Source organism: Cyprinus carpio, chromosome A9 (genome assembly GCF_018340385.1).
Source record: "Cyprinus carpio isolate SPL01 chromosome A9, ASM1834038v1, whole genome shotgun sequence".
Taxonomy (NCBI): Eukaryota; Metazoa; Chordata; class Actinopteri; order Cypriniformes; family Cyprinidae; genus Cyprinus; species Cyprinus carpio.
The window spans coordinates 30,323,828-30,339,388 of NC_056580.1; the positions used below are offsets into that span (position 1 = coordinate 30,323,828).

The following is a 15,561-nucleotide window of genomic DNA, read 5'->3' on the forward strand; positions in this document are numbered from 1 at the left end:
ATGGATCGCGCGCACGCGAACCCAACGCCCGTGCCCGTTCTGTCAGCAAATTCATGACATCAGCGTTAGCTTTCGGTGTAAATGTTAATGAAATATTTCTTTCGTCACCAGTGAATCAGTTTGTGCTCGTGACTGTAATTGGGGACTGTGCACGCGGGCCCCCGTGACTAAAGGACCTGTTCAGGCCATCAGTGATGCAAATACAATCACGAGAGGACGCGGGATGAAGAACGACGCGTCACCTGTCCGCGCGCGACAAACCCGGTGCGACATCTCGGGCTGGATAACTGATCGCTGCTTCCTCTGACGACAAGCCGACTGAGTTAAAACACCAGTCCATGTTGAGACTGATTTGTGGCAGTTGTCGCATAATGCGTGAAAGGTTTTAGTTAGTAATCTTTATGAATGTTTAAAGGGAAGGTTTCATCCCAGCTACCTGCTGTATCGCTGCTCGTCTTATTAGTATTCCATAATTTGTGTTCATTTTAAATAACAGATGTCCGACGACAGAATTCAAGTTAGCTTTATTTCTAAAGCGCTTTATACAATACTTATTGTGTCAAAGTAGCTTTAAATAGTTTGTCAATGATGCAAGAAGATACCCAGCAAGCAATTTTTCGTCTAATAGACTTCTGTTAGCCGTCTAAACACAGCCCAGACGTCTGGGCTAAAACAAGGCTGAATTTGGGCTGTCAGTGAAAATTTAATAGACGTCTAACCATAGCCAGGAATAGACTAGTCATCAAATAGACAGCTAATGAATGCCTACATATATAGCCTACAGCTAATACACAACAAAATAGCAATCCATCCAAACAAATTAAATATACAGCTTTTATTAAGAAAAATAAAAATTTTGACAACTTAAGACAATACAAAATGATAAAAATACAAAATAATTAATGAGAAAATAAAATTTTATAAATACAATACACTTCAAAAATTAAATATTTTAAATAAGATATTTAAAAGGAAAAAAATCTAATACAAATCAAGAGCATGTTATCACACTTAACATTAAACCATTAAAGATAAATGACAACATAAAAAAAGATTAACCCTTGTGTTGGTTTACTTATTTTAACAAATAAAACAACCAACAGTGAACTTAAAGGAAATTATTAATTATTGGTTTTATTTCTAAAATGCTTCATGCTTCAATTTAGTTAGTCATCACAGCATCTGCTAAATAAGAAGAAGCACAAGAAAAGCTTTTTGACATAATTTTTTACTGTAATTACACTAATTGTGACAGGGAGTCATTATCTTTTGCTTGGATGCCTACTAAAAACAAAAACAAGAACGAGATATATAGTGTATCACCATTCAGTTAAAAAAAGAAGAAGCTCTCTGGTAAATGTTGTGTTTTATACACACACCTCTAATGACCGAGAACAGTGCAGTCTTTTCAAACGCCTCTTTCTGCAGCGGACCACCCCCCTTCATGTTGAATTTGGACATAAGGGATTTTTTTAAACCCTTAAATATAATACAGATTGAGGTGGTTAACAACTGTGGACAAAGTTTGACATTTCAAAATGACCAGTAAAGGAATTATTTTTTACATTCCTGATTTGCATGGTAACTTATTGAGTATTGACACCACGATGTTTGATTAATGTTGCACGTTTTGTAGGCTTTACCTGTCCAGCATCCGTCTGACACTGTCTTTGAGGTTTCTTCCTTCAATTCTGCACAACTTTGAACCTGAATAACACATGCCAATGTCAGGCGGGTAGTATTATATGTGTCCGTGTTTACCAACCTTAAACACTGATGCCCATTGACCTGCAAGTATCTAACAAGCCATTGTTCAGTCATAAATTCAATATAATAATTAAAATAAATGATGGACTTCAAGATTCAAGTAGCTTTATTGGCATGGTAAAAAAGTATCTTTACGTTGCTAAAGTATAGAAACATTTTAAAAGACATTTAACACCAATATACATGAGAATAGAAGTAGCCTGTAGCATATAGAGTCTATACTAACTCTCATGTCTCGAGTAGCCAGTAGTCATGTCTCAGCAGGGTTACAGTTGCCATCTAGGGAATTGTAATTGCATTTTTATTTATAAAATGAAAGACGAATATCAATAATATCATATAATGTGTATGAATGTAACATTTAACATTAAACACGTAACATGTAACATTTAAGCTTGTGGGATGGATGACATGTTATCAAATGCAAGTAGACTTTTGAAACATTAAAGTTAGCATTATTTGTGGCATAATAAATAATGCTATATTTAATAATGCTGTAAAATAATTCAATAAAATATAAAATAATGCTAATTTAAATGTTTCAAAAGTTTACTTGCATTTGATAAGAAGCTGCATGGGTGAAAATTACATGTAAACAATTTTAAGGCTATTTTGGCTCTGCTCATCTCTGATCTGGTTACTGGTATAGGGCTATAGCCAAGCCGTTAAAATTAGACCACGGATTGCCTCGATTTCACCAGATGAGCTAAAAGCAGACTACACGTAGCCCGTCCAGTTTAGAGCGGAATCGTGGCTACATATAGACCATGTCATGAAATGACACTTATATCTTTGTAGAGATTATTGACACTGCGGACATGATGGGATATCAGCCATCTCATACTCTGTCTGGTCAAAAACTACACTGAATCAGGTTTGACTATAAGTGGGCTACAGATAGACACTCTGACTATGTGCTAAATCATGGCTACGCTCAGGCTATGTATTGAACATGTCAAAGAAATGAAACCAAACACCTTGTAAACGCTGTTGACTTTGCTTACATGATGGAATATCATTCATCTGACAGGTTATTTTGCTAAAAAATCACATGAAACCAAATTCAATGTTATTTGGGCTAGAAGTGGGTTACACATAGCCGGACTATAGCGGGTCTATACTTAACCGAGACGGTGAAATGACGGCTATTGCTTGCTGGGCAATAACGAAGAGTCATTTTTCCAGCTAAAGTCAGTTCATTAATGGTTCAGTGATGCCATCATCCAGAAGTACAAATATTCCATGTAGTCCTAAAATAAAGTCATAACATCTGCATGTTTAGTATTTATAAAATTAAATATTCTTTGAAAATAGTTTGTGTTATACAGGGCCATTTCTAGCCGTTTTGAGCCCTATGCAAAATCCCTGTTGGCACCCCACCCCCACCCAAATACATTTTGTTTGTTTGTTTAAATATTATCAATCACTACTTTTTGTCTTTATGTCTTTTCTTATAGTTTTTTGTTGTTGTTGTTGTTGATTTAAAATGTCCTTTTTTTGGCATTGTTTCAGTCACACCTATATAACCCTTTGTTACCCCCGACTCCAAAAAAGCTTGATCAGTCGCATAAAAGTAAACAGAATGCAGCTACTTATTCCTTTGTTACTCATTGACGCGTGCACTTCCCCTTTAAATGACACAACGCTCTAAATTCTTATTTTTGCATCCTCGTTTCCTTTCCTCTCTTCCATTCTTAGCTCTACCCCTTCAGGATGCGAGGGAAGGACACAGGGAAAAGACGCGAGGATGGAGGATGTAAAAATATAAACAATCGAAACCATAAACCCCACCTCAAATCATCATCAACTCAAATAAAAATAAACTCCCCTAAGTTGTTAAAGTTTTTAATACATAAATAATAAAAATTAAGACATTCATAATAAATATTAATAAAGCAAGATGCCCTGTCTGAAATATATGACATGTATGGTTTATTTAAATAGCAAAGGTAAAATATAAATTAAAATTATTACAAAAGATGTGAAGGGGGAGCAGAATTTATACGTGTCAGGTTTTTCAATGAAAAACATTTCCTCAAAGGATACACCTGTGTGTCCTCGCTCATAGCTCCTCAGGAAGTCTCCTCACTCCTCGACCCTCGCCTCCTCGCGGTGCAGTTAGAGAACTGAGTGTCCTTCAAGATGGCTGAGCTCGATCGGTTTCCGGGTCGTAGGATGGAGGACGGAGGAACAAGGAAACAAGGAAGGATATTGAGAAGCAGCCTGTGTGTATGATGCTGCTCCTACTAAGCGCTGTCAGAAGTGAATTAATTCATTTCAACACTTCCGTAAGGATGAGTTAAATTCGACAAAGCGGTTTAACAAAGGATGTTTTGATCTTGTGAATTAGCATATTTTACTATACCAATATTTTTTCATTGGACATTAAAGTTTTATATGGGAATTTTATGAAACACACATCCTTTTACAATTCATTGGTGCAAAAACGCACACCTTTTGGACCAATTTTGCAACGGGATTTCTCGACTGATTTTGTGTACTTTTTACTTGGACAACGGGAGCAATATTTGTACCAATATTTTTCATTGGCCTTTGAACTTAGCTTTATTGCATGGCCCCCTCCCCCCCGCCGGGGGCGCTTTAGGTGACTGCCTAGCTTGCCTATGCCTAGAAACAGTACTGGAGTTATTATATATATATATATATATATATATATATATAAAATGTATTTATTGTAATATTTTTGTTTTATATAACTACCCACACTGCCTAATATAAAAGGTAAAAGTATGAGAGCACACAGACAGAGATTCTTCATTCATTCATCATTAATCACAGTTTGTTCGTTTGTGATATTTTTAATCAGTGTTAACATGGGTTTTATGGCAAACATTTGTAACCCAAATAAGCAGCTGAATGTGTTTCAGCTGTGAAATCTGTGAGTCCAGTCATGCAGACGCGTCACTGCAGGTTGTTTGTGTTTGTGTTTGGTGTTTGACAGCTGTGCTGCGAGACACTGCTTGGGTCTTCAGACGATCGCTGGCGTCTCCACAGCCTTCTCTCACACGCTCATGCAGAACTGTGAAAGAGAAACACACTTTCTGGTATTTTGATTTAGCCTACAGTACCTGAAATTCAGCTATTCTAAATTTAAAAATTCTGCTTGCTGGGAAATTTAGTGTAGATCACAACATGCAGCTTTGTTCTTTTCTTTTCTTTTTCTTTTTCTTTTTTTTTATTGAAAATGCTTTTTAGTTTCCATTTTTACAGCTGGCCATCTGATGCACAACCATTATTGCTTTAATTATGGATGTTTTAATGTAGATAATGTGCCATTTATTTGAATTATTGACTGATATTGGTTGGGCTGTGACACCACTGGTGGTGCGGTGTTGATATATGTGTGTGTTTATATATATATATATATATATATATATATATATATATATATAAATATAAATAAAATTTTGGTATAAAAATGCCTCTAAGGCTCAATCATCTATAAACAAAAATGCATGTTTATTTTAGCACTTCCTACAGTGAACACGCAGCCTGCAAATCACTAAAATAAAGATCTAAGAAATAATACAGTTAAACAAGAAAGTTGCCTAAATAAAAAAGTTAAATACTGTCTACAAGATGCGAGGATGCGAGCCGCGTGGCGCGTCACAACAAAATACTAGGCTATGTAATTCATTATAATCAGTGATGCTACACGATACGACATGACAAATCCCCGACAGTATACTGCCTTGTCCTGTTTAAGAGCTACTGTTACAGAGCTCAAATGTCCTGTAAAGAGACTAAACCTGGTGTCGCGTCCGGTGTAGACACGGTTCACTGTTCCACCGTCAAGCAAGCGGCACATTAACTCCTCATCTGCACGCGCTCTCTGAAATAGGAATCGCTCCCACATTTCTTGTTAATATCTTTCATTTATTGCTGTCTTGTTTGTATTTGGTCAGTTTGGAGAAAGCCTTACCAAACCTGACCAGCCGGGCGTTTGCGATCACAGGAACTTGAAGTCACTTGTACAAACGTGGATGGGTGACATGTATCGAGATGGCTTCAGATCGGCAATGTAGTATTTGACATCCTAACAAGGTCCATCGACCAACCCAAAATTAATTTGCTGAATGCAGAATAAACTGTATTTTCCTGCGCTTAAACCTGCCAATTTAAAGGAAACGCTGTGTATGGTGTTTGAGGTCATTTGCAAGTTGCCACAAACTTATAGTCTAAATAAAACAATTTGCAACTATTAGTGTTATTACAGTACACTTGCATACAAAACTTCATACTATGCTTGTTATAGAGTGCGTTACTACTGTAGACGTGGTTGTCACGGCGACCGTCACTAGATAGAGGCAACTGTTAAGATTCTTTCATGAATGTTTCAAACACAAATGTTCAGTGCAAACAAGAATAGGAATAATTAATTCCTTTGGTGCTATTCACGCCAGGGATGATCAGTTGAACCAATGTATTTTTCTTTGTCCGATGATGTGCAAGTGCTGATTAGTAAAATTTGAGCTTTTGATCATGTTTCTCAAGCCTCAATAGAAGAAATCTGCATGAAAATGGTTCTTCTACCGGCACAAAGCCTAGTCTCACAAGTACACACTTCAGTTTTTCTATAAATGGAAGCATCAGCGCAAGTTCTACTCAAAAGACTTAATGCCACGTCACTTATTACAATTAGATCTAGCCAGTTGTCTCTCAGCATGAGGAATATATAAGCCCTCTACTCACCCTTCATTGTGTCTGCAGATACTACCGCTGTCATTTCCCTCCTTTGGGGGGCAGTCGTGGCCTAATGGTTAGAGTGTTGGACTTGCAATCCAAAGGTTGTGAGTTCGAGTCTCGGGCCGGCAGGAGTTGTAGGTGGGGGGGTGAATGTACAGCGCTCTCTCCTTCAACACCACGACTGAGGTGTCCTTGAGCAAGGCACTGAACCCCCAACTGCTCCCCGGGCGCCGCAGCATAAATGATACACACTGCTCCGGGTGTGTGTTCACGGTGTGTGTGTGTTCACAGTGTGTGTGTGTTCACTTTGGATGGGTTAAATGCAGAGCACGAATTCTGAGTATGGGTCACCGTACTTGGCTGTATGTCACTTCACTGTCACTTTCACTTTCATCCTCCCCACCTTGTGGGGGTAAGATCTTCCCTGCCTTCATCTTTGGCAGGAATAGCTGGAATCTTTGACTTCAGATTTAAGCTACAGATGGGGCCTATGCCAAATAATTCTGTTTTTTTTTTTTTTTTTTTTGGTTTTGTAAATAAATACTTCAATAATCAAAAGTCTTTACCTCCCAAGTCTTTTTGGTAGAACTGGTCAAGCTGAAAGAATATTGGAAAGTGTTCAGTAATGTTCTGAATGTTATACACTGCAGACGTGCTGCAGGTGTGTTAAGGTGTTGTTTATCCATCAGTCTGCAGGCTTGTCGTCTGCAGCTCTAAATGCTCGAGCTCTTTAAAGTCTGATGGATTCTGATTTGCTCTCAATGTTTGTATCGTTTATCAGCGGGGAAAAATCGCTCTGAAAATGATTCCCATGATATTGTCGCTCTATTTTACTGTTATAGTTGTGATGGGGACTCTTTATTCTCATAGAATTAGAACACTTATTAAAACTTTATAGTTATAGTTGTTGTTAAAGTTTATTGTCCATGATGTGAATGGGCTTGAAGGGATGTAATGACTCCCATTATGTGGTGATTTCACTAACAATTCTTATAGTGCTTTTGAGGAAATAGTGCTTTTGGAAAAATGGAATGCAATTTAATTGCCAAGTGACAAGATATGTTCAGTAAAAAATTTCTTCTTTCAAAAGACTTGTTTATACAGACTAGTGTCACTACCGATACCAGTGAAAATCCACGGTTCTCTGTACCAATTTTGGTACCAAAGCAAAACACAAAAATATGCTAATTAAAAAAAAAAACCACACACACTTTTTATCACTAAAAATAAAACCAATGCCATTCTTTATACTTATCTACAACTGTGTTTAAAGTTTTTCTACAAGTAATATAATTATGAAAAACAGCAAACAAGTTTCACCCAAATTTAATTTGTCTTTTAATTAATGAAATTTAAACACATTTTATTTTTTGTTAAATAAAGGGGATTTGCCATTAAAATTAAAACATGGAAGAAATATTGTGTGATTTATTTCTTTCTTTATTTCTCTATATATACATATATATGCAAAATCATTTTCTGCCAGCAGGAGGCGCTTTAAGAGCGGGAGAGATACAGGATTCTCCGGTAACGGCTGCAAAGCATCGCTGAGCTCACAATCGCTGCCTTATCAAGCATTACATGCAAAATGAAATGAAAATGAAATAAAAAAATTCTAAATACATTCGGTTTCCTTCTGAAATACAGTGATATAAAAACACCCGCATCGGTTTTTGATTTTGAAATCAGTGTGTGGGAAACCCTGGGTTGCCGTGAATACCTTTAAGTTGACACTGGTTTTACTCAAATGAAATGGTAAGATGCTTGTGAAGTGACTCAGAACAGATCTGGTGATGTTGTTTATGTATTTATGTCCTCATTGAGACGGCAGATGCTGAAATTACTGCAAGCGTCACGCGCTTCACACAGAGACACGCAGAACATGCAGGATTCATATTTCAACCAACTTTTGCGGCTTAACATTTACAGAAACCTGGTACCGTGACATTTTAATTTTTTTAGTACCGACTTGGTACTGAAGTACCGGGTCTTTTGACAACACTAATACAGACAATTTAAAAGGGCCATATGATGCTGCTAAAAAGAACATTATTTGTGTATTTGGTGTAATGCAATGTGTTTATGCGGTTTAAGGTTCAAAAAACATTATTTTCCACATACTGTACATTATTGTTTCTCCTCTATGCCCCTCCTTTCTGAAACATGTAGATTTATACAAAGCTCATCGTTCTGAAAAGCGAGGTGTGCTCTGATTGGCCAGCTATCCAGGTGTGATTGGCCGTCTCCCGGAAGTGTGTGATGGAAATGTTACGCCCTTAACATACTGTGATGCTGTGTATCCCGACACGACGAGACAAAACCAATAAAACCCATTACAAACGAAGCATTTGTTGCATCCAGTGGGGACATAATTACTGATTATAATGACTTATACTCTCTTTTTACATGCTGCATTGCATCCCCCCGCGTAAACATAAAACTATATATGCATTTGTGATCGGAGAAACGACAAACAACAAGTGCTACTCTACACTGCTCAAAACTCGCGTTGAATCATAAGTGACAAATCCTTTACATATGAAAACATACATACAGGCTGTGAGTCAGCATTATTTGTCAGAACGCCGGAATTGTACGCTACTTCCCAGGAAACAGTCCTCGTCCTCTGTAAAATCTGTTGCACACATCTGAATATTTGGGTTGAACTGTTCTGAAACAGTGTTGTAAATAAAACTTAACCACTGATTTCTAGTTGTGTCCTCTTTTGGAAGAACAAAGAAAGTATTTTCACTTTCACAATGAAACACACAGCGTCTCCACGCCGTGACAGCCACAATACTACAGTGAGTCTTTAATCCAAAGAACAAAGGGTACATCCAATACAGGCAATGGCAGGAAACACACGAACATAAGTAGACCTGAGATAGAACGCAAAAGCATAGACTTAAATGCAAGGGATAATTGGAGAAACACAGGTGGATCACATATGATAATTAGACTAGAGGAGGACAGGAACATGCTAAAAATAAGGGAACAGAAACAGAGGCAAAACATGACACAGACAGTCCATGTTCCTGACAAAACTTTTAAACCGTTTAACTGATAGTATTAATCTGTCAAATTTCTAACTTTCTTTTAAAGGTTAAACGGTCAATATGAGCATCCCTACATCAGATAATTAAATCAGTCAAACTCGGAGTACAATGAGATGAGGATCTGAATGCTTCTGCAAATCCTGTTTCCCGTTGAAGTAATGGAATAGAAATGTGAGATTTGGTGACAATAATGTATTATTAATGTTGCTACATTTGTAAATGTCAGATGATATTCAGTGCTGTGTGTTTTTGGATGACACTGATGCGGTTTGACCTCTAACATCAGCTCAATAAATGTATTTGACATTATGATGCCTTCACAAACATACCATTAGCAGCGGTTCACATTCATTATGTATTAGTTTCTCTGTTCTCTCTTGAAAATGAAAACATGCAATAACATTATGATGTCAGACGCAGGGAACCATAAAACTACCTCTAAAAACAGCACAGCGCTCTGAGAAATGTCACTGCAATTCAGTGTCTGTGTGTGGGATATGAAATAACGATGTGTTTCATTACTGCATTATAGCTCTCTCTCTCTCTCTCTCTCTCTCTCTCTCTCTCTCTCTCTCTCTATATATATATATATAGATATATAAAGCTCACTAATCACGGGTTAGGCTTTTGTTTTTCAGGTTCGTGCTCAAATCTGTGTGACATGAAACAGCACACCAACATTTGTGCCTTTAATTGTGTGTGTTTTGCACCGCCACAAGCTCTGATGTATGTAATAATCCACGCAGTCAAAATGTTTTGTTCAGTGGCCGGTTGCATAAAATGCTTAGACTTTAGTCTCACAAGCAAGTCATCCAATTTTTTAAGACTGGACATAACTTCTTTTTTTAAAGCCAGTTACATAATAAAAAGCGTAGCTTGGTCTAATTTGAATCTGAAGAGTAAGAGATACTCAGTTGCTCAGAGTGAAGTTTATGCAATCGGCCCCTGATGTCCTTATGATTTTATTATTCTGACATGCACATACCTTTACAGACACATGTAGGAGTATTTTGCACAGTGACATTGCTAACAATTGCTTACGTGGAGTGTTACGTGTGTATGGTTTTTGTCTTCTGTATTGATTATGGTGTTTGATGGCGTGTGAAGGAACGCAGTAAGAAGAACCTGATGTCTGTCGCTCACTTTGAGAGATGAATGATGGTTCGGTGAATCTGTTCGTCCTCTGAATGTCCTAAATGTGCCCTCGGCGAGGTCAAAGCGAGCAGCGGTACACGTGTCACCTCACTAAAAATAGCGGTGCATGCTTTCTCTGTCTTTATACACGTGTGCAGATGCTCACAGCCAAGGTCTGAGGAGTTCATTTTCATCAGTTCATTGTTTTTTTTTTTAAAAATGTTTTTAATATTGCTCTTGACTGAAATTCAGCAAATCACCACATCACATTGTTTAACCGTTTCACCTGTTCTGCAGACAGAGAACCAGAGCTGTAATGTCGATGTGATTGCAGGTACATGAGGAAGTGAGTCTGTTGACTGACTGTTGAAGTGTTTAAATGATTTATGATCCTCTAAAAGGACAGAGATTATCATTGACTGAAGACATTATGTACAAGATCTAAGTATGATTTTCCTTTAAAACAGGGTTGGTTTGCTCTTCTAAACTGATTCAGGAGCTTTCGTTTGGTCACGCTGATGTCGAATTCCACTGTTAGCCTGAACTGTCTCTATTATATCGACTCACTTGTGTTTTATTACATTCAGTGCTGTCTGACCGCACGTTTCAGCCTCTAAACCAGGAGGAACATGTTTTCTGAAAGACGGGAAGGCAGTAAGTGTCATCAGTGAGCAGAAATGTTCCTGTACAGTGTTTCTAGTCCTTTGTGAAGATGAAGGTTTGAGAAGTTAATGAAGTACTAGAGTTGGAGCAGAAAGCCTTTCATCATGACGGAACATCTCGACAGAAATCATGACTCCAAATTAACTAGCTCACATGAGACGTGATCTGTTACCCAGATCATTTAGACTCGTCCCTTTGAGTACATTGAGTACAAATGAACTGAAAATGAAAACAATCAGTACAAATGAAACCTTTAGTATTACTCACTCAAGTCATTACTAGATGTTAAACCTCGACATTCTTGCTTTGATTTCTGTGGCAGATAAAGAAATGAAGTGTTTGTGTGTGTTTGTGTTTCCTGAAGATCTGGCGGGAATGAGTCCTCCTCAGAGAAACTGGAAGGGGATCGCGATCGCTCTGCTGGTCATTCTGGTGGTCTGTTCTCTCATCACTATGTCTGTGATCCTCCTCACTCCAGGTACTACAGCAAACACATAATGATGAGGTACATGTTCATCCTCATTCATTGTGATTTTCTCACAGTGCTCATGTTCACAACTATCCAGGTCCTACTTGTAATCAATCTTGCAGATTTTTGCATTGCGAAAGCCTTGAGTGTTAGGCCAGCAGCAGTGTGAGCGGCGTTACTCAATCTGCCATTTGTTATGTGACATATGACGCCTGCAGCATCTCCATTACTGACCTGGTGCTCTTGTTTGTCTGTTTGTGTGACAGTGGATACGCAACCTGGCAGCGACACCAAGCTGACGGTGGAGGATCTTTTCAGCACAGGTTTCTACGTGCATGACCCTGAAGCTCATTGGATCAATGGTAAGATGATATGACCACAGAGCCACACACATCATTCATTTCTAATGGATCTCATTCATTACATTTACATTTAATCATTTAGCAGACGCTTTTATCCAAAGCGACTTACAAATGAGAACAATAGAAGCAATCAGTATACAACAGTAAAAACAACAGTATACAAGTGCCATGACAAGTCTCAGTTAGTCTAGCACAGTACACATAGATGTTTTTTTAGTAATAGAATAGAATAGAATAGAATAGAATAGGTAAGTGTGAGTATTAGTTGGTCAAGTGCTGGCGAAAAAGATGTGTCTTTAAATGTTTTTTGAAAATGACTAAAGACTCAGCTGTTCGAATTGAGATTGGGAAGTCATTCCACCAGCTGGACACAGTCCAGGAAAAGGTCTGTGAGAGTGATTTTGAACCTCTTTGGGGTGGCACCACAAGGCGCTGTTCACTTGCAGAACGCAAGCTTCTGGAGGACGCCTACGCTTAGGTATATGTGATTATACTAGTGAGTTTAGGTATATTGGCGCCGTGCCAGTGGACGTCTTGTAGGCAAGCATCAGTACCTTGAATGCGAGCGGTTACTGGTAGCCAGTGTAACCTGATGAGGAGAGGAGTAATGTGAGATTTTTTTGCCTCATTGAAGACCACTCTCACTGCTGCATTCTGGATCAGTTGCAAAGGCTTGATAGTAAATGCAGGAAGTCAAGTCTGCTTTATTGTCAATTCTTCCACATGTACAGTACATACATACAGAGAATCGAAATTGCGCTACTCTCAGACCCCGGTGCATACAGAGGGCCCGCCAAAAGAGCATTACATAGTCCAGTCTGGAGAGAACAAGAGCTTGGACAAGAAGTTGTGCGGCTTGGTCTGACAGACAGGGCATAATCTTCCTAATGTTGTATAAGGCAAATCTGCAGGACCGGGTCATTGTAGCAATATGGTCTGTGAAGCTTAACTGATGATCCATCACAACTCCTAGGTTTCTGGCTGTCCTGGAAGGAGTTATGGTTAACAAACTCAGCTGTATAGAGGAGTTGTGATGAAATGATGGGTTTGCTGGAACCACAAGCAGTTCTGTCTTAGTAAGGTTGAGCTGAAGGTTATGGTCCTTCATCCAGATTGAAATGTATCTCAGACAGGCTGCAATGCGAACAGCTACTGTTGGATCATCTGGTTGGAATGAGAAGTAGAGTTGAGTGTCATCAGCATAGCAGTGATAAGAAAAGCCATGCTTCTGAATGACAGATCCTTATGACGTCATGTAGATGGAGAAGAGAAGAACCCCAACCACAGAGCATTCACAAACCACAATACAAATAAGTGGTGACTTAGAAACCTCACCCCTCCAAGACACCCTGAAGGATCTACCTGAGAGGTAGGACTTAAACCACAGGAGTGTGGTTCCAGAGATGCCCATCTTTCTGAGGGTGGACAGGAGAATCTGGTGATTAACAGTGTCAAAAGCAGCAGACGTATCCAGCAAGATGAGTACTGAGGATTTGGAAGCTGCTCTTGACAGTCGCAGGGCTTCAGTAACCGAGAGCAGGGCAGTCTCAGTTGAGGGGCTGCTTTTGAAGCAAGATTGGTTGCTGTCCAGGAGGTTGCTCTGTGCAAGAAACATAGAGAGCTGGTTGGTCGCCTTGCCTTGCATTGCCTTGCCTAAAAGGGCTGGATTTAGAGAGGGTTTTTTAAGCAGTGGGCTTACCCGAGCCTGCTTAAATGCTGTGGGAAATGTACCAGTATGAAGAGAGGTGTTGACAATGTGAGAAAGCAAAGGTATGACTGAAGAAGAAATGGCCTGAAGGAGGTGAGCAGAGATAGGATCAAGTGGACAGGTAGTATGATGATTGGACAGGATAAGTTTGGAAACATCCGTCTATGAGGTTGGAGAGAAGGAGGAGAGAGAGTGTGTATTTGTCGTTATGAAGTTATCATCAGTTTGTGGTGTGGGGAATTGGTCACCGATGGTTATTGTGTTATTTGTGAAGAAAATTGCAAAGTCATCAGCTGTAAGACTTGATGAAGGAGGAGGAGGACAAAGAAGAGAAGAGAAAGTTTTGAAAAGTGTGCAAGAGTCAGAACAGTTGTTAATTTTGTTGTGGTAGTACGTCAATTTAGTAGTGAAGACATTTGCAGAGAAGGAAGAGAGGAGAGACTGATACACACTGAGGTCATTAGAGTTTCTTGATTTATGCCATTTCCTCTCTGCAGCCCTGAGTTTAGAGCGACATCCACAGAGAACATGCTGCACCCAATGAAAAGACCAGCTGGTGCGTGCAAATCTTATCAAACAAGACAAAAATAGTCCAAACAAAATGTCAGAATCAATCAAAGAGGGTGAAGGAAGTGAGGATGAAACCGTATAGGATAGTGTAGGGGTGTAACGATATACGTATTCGTACAAAGATTTTGGGGTGGAAATTCATTGGAAAGTTCCAGTTTTATATAATGTTACTTTTGATAAGAAACAAAGTCTCATCTTTCAAATTATGTTCTTTTTTTAGGAAACAACAAATGCCATTTTGTTGCTCTTTGATGTGGCACGACAGATCACGGAATAAACGCCCCAGTTCAAACGGCAATGCGATCATCTCTTTCTCTTTACTAGTTTTAACACAAAATAAACGTGAATGAACATCTCACGCCTCATGTGCTCAATCCTCCTCAGGAAGTCATCAGTGTCCACAACTCATTAGTGTGCGATGAATGAAGTCTAGAGAAGAGTATTTCGCGAAATATTAGACTATATACCCATTACATTTTACCTTACCTGTTAGTGATGTCTTAATTATTTAATGTTTAAATAAATCTGTTATGAAACGAGTTAAGAGAGGCACTGTGTAAATAAATATACATTTCAACAACAAATAGAATTTTTATAATATAGAAGTTAATTTAAAAACTGCATTATGTGCAATGTTAGCATAATTTTTTTTAAAGTTGAGTGTTGCTTGTTATATTTAAAAAGAAATTGTATTGTATTTATTTTAAGTTTGGGCTCTGTGGTTAACTGTAACCTCATAGTAGGCCTAATGTAAATCATAGGATCATAGCATAAGCCGAGGTAGATTTTTATCCCTAAGAAAATTGTTATTATAACTGAGTTTATTTAAAGAAAGAGCAATTTGTTCAGTAAAAACTAATAATAATAATTTTCCCCCTGCTGTACCAAAACTGTACTGAATCGTCATGTTTGTGTACCGTTACACCCCTAGAAATGTGTGTAGACTTTGTGATGAGAAATTCTATCAATCCAAAGTGGGAAATGCCCAATAACCTGGAGAGTGGCATACTGTATATACATATACATAAATACATGAATTGATTAAAGACGAATGTGCCAGATTCCAGCCTTGCTGAAGCTCCCCAGATCATCACTAATCCTCCTCCAAATTTCATACTGAGTGCG

At 38.4% G+C, this 15,561-nt stretch overlaps 1 protein-coding gene across 2 annotated transcripts in view; it reads left to right on the forward strand.

The window, feature by feature from the left end:
* LOC109071078 (inactive dipeptidyl peptidase 10-like) overlaps positions 1-15,561 on the forward strand; it is a 57,680-nt gene that overhangs the window by 24,067 nt on the left and 18,052 nt on the right. For both annotated transcript variants that reach the window (XM_042764415.1, XM_042764416.1), the window contains exons 2-3: positions 11,691-11,805; positions 12,063-12,158. In XM_042764415.1, the coding sequence (XP_042620349.1) occupies positions 11,691-11,805; positions 12,063-12,158 (211 nt within the window). The remainder of the gene's footprint in view (positions 1-11,690; positions 11,806-12,062; positions 12,159-15,561) is intronic.